We start from the raw sequence: 13233 nt of genomic DNA, 5'->3' as shown, positions 1-13233 counted from the left end.
CGAGCGCAGGCAGGTTCACAGATTCACACGGGCTATGCTTATCCACGCTTCTATGACGGCCAACCGCGAGCACAGGCAGGTTCACAGATTCACACGGGCTATGCTTAAGGGGCCTTCTACGACGGCCAACCGCGAGCACGGGCAGGTTCACAGATTCACACGGGCTATGCTTATCCAGGCTTCTACAACGGCCAACCGCGAGTGCGGGCAGGTTCACAGATTCACACAGGCTATGCTTATCCACGCTTCTACGACGGCCAACCTCGAGCGCGGGCAGGTTCACAGATTCACACGGGCTATGCTTATCCAGGCTTCTACAACGGCCAACCGCGAGTGCGGGCAGGTTCACAGATTCACACAGGCTATGCTTATCCACGCTTCTACGACGGCCAACCTCGAGCGCGGGCAGGTTCACAGATTCACACGGGCTATGCTTATCCAGGCTTCTACGACGGCCAACCGCTAGTGCACGCAGGTTCACAGATTCACACGGGCTATGCTTATCCACGCTTCTACGACGGCCAACCACGAGCGCGGGCAGGTTCACAGATTCACACGGGCTATGCTTATGGGGCCTTCTACGACGGCCAACCGCGAGTGCGGGCAGGTTCACAGATTCACACGGGCTATGCTTATCCACGCTTCTACGACGGCCAACCATGAGCGCGGGCAGGTTCACAGATTCACACGGGCTATGCTTATCCACGCTTCTACGACGGCCAACCTCGAGCGCGGGCAGGTTCACAGATTCACACGGGCTATGCTTATCCAGGCTTCTACAACGGCCAACCGCGAGTGCGGGCAGGTTCACAGATTCACACAGGCTATGCTTATCCACGCTTCTACGACGGCCAACCTCGAGCGCGGGCAGGTTCACAGATTCACACGGGCTATGCTTATCCAGGCTTCTACGACGGCCAACCGCTAGTGCACGCAGGTTCACAGATTCACACGGGCTATGCTTATCCACGCTTCTACGACGGCCAACCACGAGCGCGGGCAGGTTCACAGATTCACACGGGCTATGCTTATGGGGCCTTCTACGACGGCCAACCGCGAGTGCGGGCAGGTTCACAGATTCACACGGGCTATGCTTATCCACGCTTCTACGACGGCCAACCATGAGCGCGGGCAGGTTCACAGATTCACACGGGCTATGCTTATCCACGCTTGTACGACGGCCAATCTCGAGCACGGGCAGGTTCACAGATTCACACGGGCTATGCTTATCCAGGCTTCTACGACGGCCAACCGCAAGCGCGGGCAGGTTCAGATTCACATGGGCTATGCTTATCCAGGCTTCTACGACGGCCAACCGCAAGTGCGGGCAGGTTCAGATTCACATGGGCTATGCTTATGGGGCCTTCTACGACGGCCAACCGCGAGTGCGGGCAGGTTCACAGATTCACATGGGCTATGATTATGGGGCCTTCTACAACGGCCAACCGCGAGTGCGGGCAGGTTCACAGATTCACACGGGCTATGCTTATCCAGGCTTCTACGACGGCCAACCGCAAGCGCAGGCAGGTTCACAGATTCACATGGGCTATGCTTATCCACGCTTCTACGACGGCCAACCGCGAGCACAGGCAGGTTCACAGATTCACACGGGCTATGCTTATCCAGGCTTCTACGACGGCCAACCGCTAGTGCGGGCAGGTTCACAGATTCACACGGGCTATGCTTATCCAGGCTTCTACGACGGCCAACCGCTAGTGCAGGCAGGTTCACAGATTCACATGGGCTATGCTTATCCAGGCTTCTACGACGGCGCGCGCGAGCACAGGCAGGTTCACAGATTCACACGGGCTATGCTTATCCAGGCTTCTACGACGGCCAACCGCTAGTGCAGGCAGGTTCACAGATTCACACGGGCTATGCTTATCCAGGCTTCTACGACGGCCAACCGCGAGCACAGGCAGGTTCACAGATTCACACGGGCTATGCTTATCCAGGCTTCTACGACGGCCAACCGCGAGCACAGGCAGGTTCACAGATTCACACGGGCTATGCTTATCCACGCTTCTACGACGGCCAACCGCGAGCACGGGCAGGTTCACAGATTCACACGGGCTATGCTTATCCACGCTTCTACGACGGCCAACCGCGAGCACGGGCAGGTTCACAGATTCACACGGGCTATGCTTATCCAGGCTTCTACGACGGCCAACCGCTAGTGCGGGCAGGTTCACAGATTCACACGGGCTATGCTTATCCAGGCTTCTACGACGGCCAACCGCGAGCACAGGCAGGTTCACAGATTCACACGGGCTATGCTTATCCAGGCTTCTACGACGGCCAACCGCGAGTGCGGGCAGGTTCAGATTCACATGGGCTATGCTTATGGGGCCTTCTACAACGGCCAACCGCGAGTGCGGGCAGGTTCACAGATTCACACGGGCTATGCTTATCCAGGCTTCTACGACGGCCAACCGCGAGCACAGGCAGGTTCACAGATTCACACGGGCTATGCTTATCCAGGCTTCTACGACGGCCAACCGCAAGCACAGGCAGGTTCACAGATTCACACGGGCTATGCTTATCCAGGCTTCTACGACGGCCAACCGCGAGCACAGGCAGGTTCACAGATTCACACGGGCTATGCTTATCCAGGCTTCTACGACGGCCAACCGCAAGCACAGGCAGGTTCACAGATTCACACGGGCTATGCTTATCCAGGCTTCTACGACGGCGCGCGCGAGCACAGGCAGGTTCACAGATTCACACGGGCTATGCTTATCCAGGCTTCTACGACGGCCAACCGCAAGCACAGGCAGGTTCACAGATTCACACGGGCTATGCTTATCCAGGCTTCTACGACGGCCAACCGCGAGCACAGGCAGGTTCACAGATGTCTCCGTAAAGAAAAGAGTCTTGCTGCAGGACTGCCTTCCTGTGAGGTAACCCTTGCTCAGAGGTGAGACTATATCGGGAATGCCATCTACAAACAAACCCCAGCTCACACAGAGACACACCCAGCTCACACCCACACACAGTGGCCAGCCTCCTTCCCGCTTTCTGCATGGGAGGGCTCAGGGATAGAGGTCATTTTACATCACAGGGAAACACGCCCCGGAGGAGCTCCCAGCCCCCACTGGGTGCACTTGGCAGAACCCCTCCCGGAGAATCTGGTCAGGATTCGCAGCCTGGACCCACACGTGCTGCTCCCCAAGGCAGGTCCAACGAGTGCACAGGTGCGGATCCCTTGCTGCCACCTCCACTGGCCAGTGCTTCCGGAGCCAGGCATGCCCAGGGCTGCACAGACGTTAGCACCACTGCTGCACCTGCCATTTCATGGAGAAGGAAACCGAGGCACAAAGGCCAAGCTTCTCAAGCCCAGCAGGCCGTAGGCCTGAGCTGAACCTGCCCCTGAGCCCAGCAGGGCGTAGGGGCTGAGCTGAACCTGCCCCCGATACCACCTGGGTGGCTGCTTTCCCTTTGTGGACTTGAGTCTTCTCATTTGTAAAATGGGAATCAAAACAGTGTCTTTGGCCGGGCGGGTGCGGTGGCTCACCCTGTAATGCCAGCACTTTTGGAGGCTGAGGCAGGCGGATCACCTGAGGTCAGGAGTTCGAGACCAGCCTGGCCAACATGGTGAAACCCCATCTCTACTAAAAATACAAAAAGATGGCCGGGTGCAGTGGCTCATGCCTGTCATCCCAGCACTTTCAGAGGCCAAGGCAGGCGGATCACCTGAGGTCAGGAGTTCGAGACCAGCCTGGCCAACATGGTGAAACCCCATCTCTACTAAAAATACAAAACCACCGCACATGCCTGTAATCCCAGCTACTCCAGAGGCTGAGGCAGGAGAATCACTTGAACCTGGGGAGGCAGAGGTTGCAGTGAGCTGAGATCACGGCATTGCACTCCAGCCTAGGCAACAGAGCGAAACTCTGTCTCAAAAAAAAAAAAAAAAAATTAGCTGGGTTTGGTGGCGGGCGCCTGTAATCCCAGCTACTTGGGAGGCTGAGGCAGGAGAATCGCTTGAACTCAGGAGGCTAAGGTTGCAGTGAGCCGAGATCATGCCATTGCACTCCAGCCCGGGCAATAAGAGCGAAACTCTGTCCCAAAAAACAACAACAACAACAAAAACAGGGCCCTTCATCAGAGGAGCAAACAAGAGCATGGAAGGGCACTGCTCAGCCCGGCTCTGCAAACGCCCCTGGATGCTGAAGGAACGTGCCCACCTGTAAGGGGCGCCTGGCCTCATCTCCACACTGTGTCTTGACTGAGTTCCCCTCCCAGTGTGCAATAGAAGCAGGGCCTGAGCTCCGAGGGTGCCCAGGGACAGTGAGGGCAGGTGATGCTGGCCGTGATGCCCCTCAGCTCTGGTGAGGAGTCAGGAAGCTGCTGACAGAAGCCACCTGGTTTAAGGAACGCATTCCAAGCAGAAGTATCCTGGCTTCCAGAGGGAGACTCAGGAGGAGGAAAATATTATCTCCTCTGGGAGCAGAATTTCATCTTTCCAATCAGTTCTTGCTTTTCTCCAGCACAACTACAGACACCATCTCCACAAAACAACTAAACACTCATGTGCACACGTTTGCAGAGTGCTATTTTAAAACAAAGGCAAGCTCACCAGACAGTCCTGGCCACTGAGGAGGCCCAGCCAGCCCAGATCCAGCGGCAGAACAGGCAGGCTGGCTGCGGGCTCGAGGCCACGGTGTTCCTCGGCAAAGGTGGACTCCAGCACAGACACACAAACGGGCTTCCGTGGGTGAAAAGGTGAAAAGGATGCCCCTTCACATGGGCCGTAACCATGGGGTGCTTCCTGGGCCCAGAGCCCCTCTCTCGCCTCACGCGGGCACGCGCTGCCATCACTCCGCCTTGAGGAGGAATGGGAGCAAGAAGCTGGGGCCTGCTCATCAGCACGGCGCGGGATGGAGGGAACCAGAGGAGGGAAGAGCTTCGCCCTCTGCAGAGCTCTGGACGTGGACACGGTGCCCCGTGCTGCCTAGATCACTATGGATGTTTCTGTTTAGAACACAGGCCACGAGATGAACAGGTTGGGAAGGCTTAGACATCTGGGAGTGCGTGGGGCTGCGAAACAGCAGAACCCCAGAGCCAGTGCTCTAAGGGTGCCTTAGAGGCAGATGGCCTGAGAGCCGGGCAGAAGGGGGAGGGGCAGGAGGAAGGGCGGGGGATACCTGGAGGACCAGCAACGTGGGGCATCCTAGCGGAAAGAGCGGGGCCTGCCTGTGAAAAAGTTTAGCATCCAGGCCGGGAGTGGTGGCTCACGCCTGTAATCTCAGCACTTTGGGAGGCCGAGGTGGGTGGATCACGAGGTCAGGAGATCGAGACCATCCTGGCTAACACAGTGAAACCCAGTCTGTACTAAAAATACAAAAAATTAGCCGGGCGTGGTGGCAGGCGCCTGTAGTCCCAGCTACTTGGGACGCTGAGGCAGGAGAATGGCGTGAACCCAGGAGGCGAAGCTTGCAGTGAGCCGAGATCACCCCACTGCACTCCAGCCTGGGCGACAGAGCGAGACTCTGTCTCATAAAAAAAAAAAAAAGAAAAAGAAAAAAGTTTAGCATCCAAAGTTGACAAGAAAAAACATTCAAAAAATAGGGTCACATGTAAAGTAGCCAAGCTGGGTGAAGAGGGCAGGTGACGGAAGGAAGGGCCATCCCACCCACCTCGCACATGGACCACACAGACCCTCATTAGCACTGCGTCTGAGATGTATTTGAGAAACCAGCCAGCTGGGCGCAGTGGCTCACGCCTGTAATCCCAGCACTTTGGAAGGCCAAGGTGGGCAGATCACGAGGTCAGGAGTTCGACACCCTCCTGGCTAACACGGTGAAACCCCGTCTCTACTAAAAATACAAAAAATTAGCCGGGCGTGGTGGCGGGCGCCTGTAGTCCCAGCTACTCGGGAGGCTGAGGCAGGAGAATGGCGTGAACCCGGGAGGCGGAGCTTGCAGTGAGCTGAGATCGTGCCACTGCACTCCAGCCTGGGCAACAGAGCGGGACTCCACCTCAAAAAAAAAAAAAAAAAAAAAAAAAGATTCTAAGCAGTTACAAAGTCTTCAGAGTAAAGATTAGGAAGTCTCTTCTAGTAATTTTTTTCCTAATCTTGGCTTGGAAATGAGAAGTATTACTACTTGTGTGCTAAGATAATATTATTCATCCTCCTAAGTATGGTTTAGTTTGTTTTTTTTTTCAAAGTTGTTTTACACACCTACTGCCCATATTCAGTTTGTGTGAGAGGGTGGGTACTGAAGACCCAAGGTTACAGGTTGAGAAATTCAACTGGAGTAAAAAACTGAGACTACAATGCCAACAAGTGAGATTGGATGTTTTCCTATTGATATTTACAGGGAGAAATAAGTATGCATCTTTTAATGTATTTACTCATCACTTAAGTCCCAGAGAAAGGCTGGGTTGGCCACCTTTGAGGAGACAGCTGGCCTGATGTCTCAGCTGACTCAGAAGCACCACAAGGATGGCAGAGAAAGTTCAGGATAATAGATTTTTCTTAAACCTTCAAGAGACAGCAAGTCATAAACCTCATTTGCCTTCATGAGACAGGGTTATGAACAGAAAAAAAAGATCGTTATCAAATAAAAAATGAACTGGACCACAGGTGGGTACCGCCCCCTAAGGTCAACACAGTGCCCTACCTGAACTTTGAACCCCAGCCAGGAACTGCTGCCGGGGCTGTGAGGACCAGGAAGGGGCCACACCACCCAGGGATGGAGGTGGAGAGAATCAGATCACTGCTCTGAGGACGCCTTGCACAGCACCAACAGGAAGCAGGCGGCTGGGCTCCCGCACAGCTAGGACAAATGAGGAGCTCTGGATTCTAACCACCCGGCAAACCACTTACCACTGTGTGCCTCGGTTTCCCCATCTTTACAGTCAGAGGGTCAGACGAACCAGGCTGCCTACAGCCCCCTCCTGCTCTGCACTTATCTCCAGGAATGGGGTGAAGTCCAGGCACCCTTTCACAGAGGCTCTGTGAGCATGCAGCCTCCTGGGCCCCATGCACCTGCCGTCTCACCCCACCCTCTGGGCGGCAGTGGGCACAGCCCTGAGGGACGCCACAGTGAATCTGAACGCTGCCACTGTCTGAGTGCCAGCGCAAGCCTGCGCCTCGGGTTTCTCCAGAGGGAGTAAAACCTCAAGGCCTGCTCTTGCTGTCACCTGTGTGGGATACTGCAAATGGCAGGAATGTGGCGGCAGCTGGGGGGGCGGGGGCTCCAGGATGAGCAGGACCTGGTGAAGGAACAAGAGCCCTTGGGTGGGGCACAGCGGCCCCCACCCCTCGTGGCTCTGTAGCTTGCTTCTGTCTGGCCTTGCCCTGGCCCTTCCTGGTCTTCCACAGAGGCCTGCTCATGCAAACCCACAGCTCTCAGGCCTGGAGAGAGTGCGGCAAACACACAGCCTGCCTCTGCCCCCCGGCAGGGTACCAGCTTTTGGGGTGATATCACATGCTCCAAGCCAGCACTCCAGCTCTCCAGGGAAGAAATCACTTTCGGTTTTTTTCGTAAAAGGTAAATAATCACTTAAGCTCACCATTCTCACTAACTTCAAGTATCTTTCTAGGGCTTAATTGTTGGTTCTGGTTGATGGTTAAGAATAGAAACACCAAGCAGGTTGTCCCCCCAACTTCACACACCCCTTCCTCTCCCAGTTAAACCCAGGAATTTAGTGTCAGTTCAGACGCCAAGTGAGGCGCAGCCCCCCACCTTCCACCCAGGAGAAAATGCCCCAAGGGGACGCTTGTGTCTCCTTTCCTGCTGAAGGCAGGGGAGGAGTCGCCCCAGCAAAGGCCAGCTCCGTGCTCCCTGAGCCACCGGCCCAAGTCCCTCTCCCGGAGGAAGCCAGGCCACCGGGGAGCAGCCCGCTCCGCGCTGGGAGAGGCGTCAGGTGGGGGGGTCCGGGAGGGGAACGTCCAGGGCCGGGGAGGGAGAGGAAGGAGAGAGAGAAGGAGGGAGGAAAGAGAGAGGGAAAGAGGGACGGAGAGTGGGAGGGAGGGAGCTCCGGGTCCCGCAGAGAAGGGGATCTCCCGCTCCAGAACCGGTCGCAGCCTCTCCGCCGGGACCATTCCCACCCAGGGGGCGGGACGGACGCCCCAGACCGCGGTCCCCGCCGGCTGCCCCTCCCCCGGCCTCACCCGCGGCCTCGGGCTCCCGCGCCCCGACCGAGCCGTCCCCGCGCAGCAGGAGGTCCCCGGTATCCCGCAGGCGCCGGCCCGGCGAGCCCCGCAGCCCGCGGCAGCCCTGGAAGCACACGGCCCACGCCTGCTCCTCGTTGAGCGGCTGCTCGTAGGCCTTCAGCACCTCCTCCAGGGACAGCTCCCAGGGCTCCGGCTGCCCCGCGCCCGCCGCGTCGCCGCCGCAGCTGCCCGCCCGGGCCATGGCGGGGCCGTCATCGCCTCCCGCGCGCCGGACCCGCGTCCATGCAGCCGCGCCTTCCGCCGCGCAGGGTCAGCCTGGACGCCCCGCCCCGCGCGAGCGCCTCAGGTTGGGGGCGGGGCGGCGACGGGGGCGGGGCGCGGAGGGGGAGGGACGCGGGGGGGGCGGGGAGTGGAGGGCGCGCGGGGAGAGGCCCGGAGGGGGAGGGGTGAGGGGGAGGGCGGGGCGCGGGCAGGTGCAGAGGGGCTGGGGCTCAGGGCTGGGGACGCGGGGGCGCGGGGCCGAGGCCGGGGTGCGAACCCCTCCGGGGTGCTGGGCAGGACCGGGGTGAGGGTTGGGGGATGCAGACATGGGCCAGGGCCCGCGCGCTCGGACACGCGGTGACACCCCCGGCGCTCCCCCGCAGACCCAGACGGCCGATGCCCACAAAAGCCCAGGCCGGCATCCAGGCCGGGACACTGCGGTGACCGCGGGGGGCCTGGGAGGTTTGCCGCTGGGAACGCGGGAGGGAGCCGGGAGGAGCTGAGCAGACAAAGCCCGCAGTGGCCTCCCCGAGCCCCGGGCAAGGTGACCTCCAGGGGTTGTCGCAGGGTGGCTGGGGTGAGGGCGACTCCCCGCATCCGGCCTTCAGGTATGAAGCCCTTAATAAATGCCTCTGCCTAGCAGGGAATGTGCCTGCAGTGACGTCTCCAGGGTGTCCGTGAAAAATAAACACACACGGTTGGCCAGTGATGGAGTGCATCGCATTTGGGGCGTGTTTGTGTCTTCAGGCCGGGTCACTCCTGGAGACTGGGTGTTTGCCTGAGGGACGCAAGGGGAACTCGGCTGGGGCTCATCCCGAGGCCTCTTCATAGCTGTGCCAGATCTGAATAACTGGGCAAGAAAATGCAGTTGGGGCATAAACGGTCCCAAGCCTGGGTGCTGCCAGTACCACCCGGGGGCAAGAAATGCAGATTCCTGGGCTCCAGGGCTGGAGATTCTGATGCAGGTCCGAGGTGAAACTTGGGGCACTTAAAGTTCGCTGGTCACCCAGGAGTTCTGGACCTGCCTGGACAACACAGTGAGATCCCATCCCAGAAAAGAAGTTCCACAATGATTTTTTTTTCTTTTTTTTTTTTTTTAGAGACAAGGTCTCACCCAGGCTGAAGTGCAATGGTACAATCGTAGCTCACTATAACCTCAAATTCCTGGGCTCAAGTGATCCTCCCACGTCAGCTTCCTGAGTAGATGGGACTAAAGGCATGAACCACCACGCCCAGCTGATTTTTTTTATTTTTTGTAGAGATGGGATCTCACCATGTTGCCCAGGCTGGTCTTGAATTCCTGGGCTCAAGCAGTCAGGCCACCTTGATCTCCCAAAGTACTGGGATTACAAGCGTGAGCAACCGCGCCCAGTCCAGCTGGACTTTTCTTTTCCTTTCTTTTTTTTTTTGAGAAGGAGTTTTGCTCTTATCGCCCAGGCTGGAGTGCAGTGGTGCAACCTTGGCTCACTGCAACCTCTACCTCCCAGATTCAAGCGATTCTCCTGCCTCAGCCTCAAAGTAGCTGGAACTACAGGCGCCCACCACCACACCCGGGTAATTTTGTGGGTGGTTTCGCCATGTCGGCCAGGCCAGTCTCGAAATCCTGACCTCAGGTGATCCCCCTGCCTCAGCCTCCCAGGGTGCTGGGGTTGCAGGCATGAGCCACGTCGCCCGGTCCAGCTGGACTTTTCATCTGTAAGCAGAAAGGAGTCTGATGATGACGAATTGTGCCTAAAGTTTGTTCGTTTGTTTGTTTTGAGGCAGAGTCTCACTCTGTTGCCCAGGCTAGAGTGCAGTGACGCGATCTCTGCTCACTGCAAGCTCCCCTCCCAGGTTTACGCCATTCTCCTGCCTCAGCCTCCTGAGTAGCTGGGACTACAGGCGCCTGCCACCACGCCCAGCTAATTTTTTGTATTTTTTTAGTAGAGACGGGGTTTCACTGTATTAGCTAGGATGGTCTCGATCTCCTGACCTCATGATCCACCCGCCTCGGCCTCTCAAAGTGCTGGGATTAGAGGCGTGAGCCACTGTGCCCAGCCATGCCTAAAGTTTTTATAATCAACAGCGGGGCAACATTCACATCTTTAGCTGGTTCCCCAAGCTAAAACACAACCAAAAGTAACAGGAGTGGGCTGGGCACGGTGGCTCATGCCTGTAATCCCAGCACTTTGGGAGGCCGAGGCAACCTGATGGCTTGAACCCAGGAGTTCGAGACCTGCCCAGGCAACATGAGACCCTATCGCTACAAAACTTTAAAAACTTTAGCCAGGTGTGGTGGTGTGTGCCGGTGGTCCCAGCTACTTGAGAGGGTAAGGCAGGAGGACCACTTGAGCCTGGGAGGTTGAGGTTGCAGTGCGCTGTGATTGCACCACTGCACTCCAGTCTGGGTGACAGTGAGACCCTGTCTCTAGTAAATAGATGCATAAAGACTAATAGGCGCAGTGGGGTTTTGCAGAAGGAAAATCGGAGATGAGCGGGGTGGGGATGTGGTGCCATGCCCTGAATACCATGTACCACAAACCTGGCACTCAAGCAGATCTCCCCTCCTGATTTGTCCCTGCCACCCGCGGCATGGGTACCAACGATGGGTAAGTTAGGAATTTCAAGTTCTGGCTTAGAAGAGCAACAGCAGAAAACCTTCCATGAGGTATCTTATTCCACAGGAGCAGCAGGCTCTACATTCGTGGTAACCAAAGTCCCTGGCCCACACACTGCCAGGTGTGTGATGATGGGGAATTGTTCTCTGCTGACGTCTGAGGCTGATCCTTGGGCCCAAACACAGGGTGGTTTCTCCCTTCAGAATGCACGGGGATAAAGACTTCCATTTGCGGCCGAGCGCGGTGGCTCACTCCTGTAATGCCAGCACTTTGGGAGGCCGAGGCGGATGGATCAAGAGGTCAGGAGATTGAGACTATCCTGGCTAACATGGTGAAACCCCGTCTCTACTAAAAAATACAAAAAATTAGCCGGGAGTGGTGTTGGGCGCCTGTAGTTCCAGCTACTTGGGAGGCTGAAGCAGGAGAATGGCGTGAACCCAGGAGGCGGAGCTTGCAGTGAGCCGAGATCTCGCCACTGCACTCCAGCCTGGGCGACACAGCGAGACTCCATCTCAAAAATAAAAAAAGAAAAAAAAAAAAAAAGACTTCCATTTGCAACACCCCACTGAGTAGGTCTCACTGCTTCTTGCCAGAAGTCTAGGTGGGGGACATTGCTCTCACCACGACTGGCCACCACCCCAGAGCACTCTTTGGACTTGCAGCCTCATCACTGCCACAGTGCAGCACTGGCCGGGGACATTTGAGCAGAAGATGGTAATTACCCTAATGGGAAGCTGGCTGGGGCACAAGGGGACCTTCTCCCTTCCTCAGAGGGCCTCACGTGTCCCTTACCAACCACAAGGTTTTAGGGTGTAATTTGTGAGCTCAGTCCTCCAGCCACTGCTGCATCCTGGCAAGGACCTAGTGCTGACTCACCTGGCTGAACAGTGACCCTTGAGGTCACCTGAGTGGGGTACAGTGACCCTCTCTGAACTGGCATCCACCATCCTACCTGGGATCCCTATGGACTCACCAGCAGGACTTCGAACACTGAGATTTTACTAAAAAATTTTAAAAGTTAGAGCTGGGCGCGGTGGCTCAAGCCTGTAATCCCAGCACTTTGGGAGGCCAAGGGGGCAGAACACGAGGTCAGGAGTTCCAGACCAGCCTGGCCAATATGGTGAAACCCCATCTCTACTAGAAAAATAATTTAAAAAAAAAATTAGCAGGGTGTGGTGGCACATGCCTATAATCCCAGCTACTCGGGAGGCTGAGGCAGAAGAATTGCTTGAACCCAGGAGGCGGAGGTCGCAGTGAGCCGAGATGGCACCACTACACTCCAGCCTGGGAAACAGAGCAAGACTCCATCTCAAAAAAAATAAAAAGAAATAAAACATGGCCGGGCATGGTGGCTCACACCTGTAATCCCAGCACTTTGGGAGGCTGAGGCGGGCAGATCACGAGGTCAGGAGATCGAGACCATCCTGGCTAACACGGTGAAACCCTGTCTCTACTAAAAATACAAAAAAATTAGCCGGGCGTGGTGGGGGGTGCCTGTAGTCCCAGCTACTCAGGAGGCTGAGGCAGGAGAATGGCGTGAACCTGGGAGGTGGAACTTGCAGTGAGCCGAGATCGAGCCACTGCACTGCAGCCTGGGCGACAGAGCGAGACTCTGTCTCAAAAAATAAATAAATAAAAAATAAAAATAAAAATACAAAAATTAGCTGGGCATGGTGGCACATGCCTATAGTCCCAGCTACTCAGGAGGCTGAGGCAGGAGAATCGCCTGAACCCAGGAGGCGGAGGTTGCAGTGAGCCGAGATCGCACCACTGCACTCCAGCCTGGTGACACAGTGAGACTCTGTCTCAAAAAACAAACAAACAGAAAAAGGGACTCAACGAGAAGCATTGTAGAGACTGATGTAGGTCAGTCATTAAGTCAGCTTGGAAAGCTTTACAGCAGGGGTGTCCAATCTTTTGGCTTCCCTGGACCACACTGGAAGACGAATTGTCTTGAGCCACACGTAAAATACACTCACAATAGCTCTGTGCATAAATCTCACAACGTTTTAAGGAAGTTTAAGAATTTGTGTTGGGCTGCATTCAAAGCTTCCCTGGGCCGCATGCAGCCCACAGGCCGCGGGTTGGACAAGCTTGCTTTAGATCAAGGCCATTTCTGCAGTTATGGATTGCCTACGTCTAAAAACATGCTCCTTGTCCTTCATTTCCAGTGGATTAGGAAATCCTGGGAGAGGGAAATTATCAGTAACTGGGCTGCTCCGCTTGGGGACAAACTAGAGACATTTAGTG

At 56.4% G+C, this 13233-nt stretch overlaps 1 protein-coding gene across 4 annotated transcripts in view; it reads right to left on the bottom strand.

Annotated features, from left to right (window-relative positions):
* The window catches only part of SPIRE2 (spire type actin nucleation factor 2), a 56213-nt gene that overhangs the window by 37762 nt on the left and 5218 nt on the right, over window positions 1-13233 (bottom strand). Inside the window, exon 1 of one of the 4 annotated variants that reach the window (XM_024349531.2) lies at window positions 8123-8442. The exons of 1 other annotated variant lie outside the window; for it this stretch is intronic. In XM_024349531.2, coding sequence (XP_024205299.2) covers window positions 8123-8366 — 244 coding nt within the window. In that variant the 5' untranslated portion in view covers window positions 8367-8442. Of the gene's footprint in view, window positions 1-8122; window positions 8443-13233 lie in introns of those variants that run through there. 2 more of the 4 variants (XM_024349534.3, XM_024349535.3) reach the window with 2 other exon arrangements.

The sequence above is a fragment of the Pan troglodytes genome, chromosome 18 (assembly GCF_028858775.2).
Source record: "Pan troglodytes isolate AG18354 chromosome 18, NHGRI_mPanTro3-v2.0_pri, whole genome shotgun sequence".
NCBI classification, from domain to species: Eukaryota; Metazoa; Chordata; class Mammalia; order Primates; family Hominidae; genus Pan; species Pan troglodytes.
The sequence above is the reverse complement of the archived record's forward strand: the minus strand, read 5'-3'. Positions and strand labels throughout refer to the sequence as shown.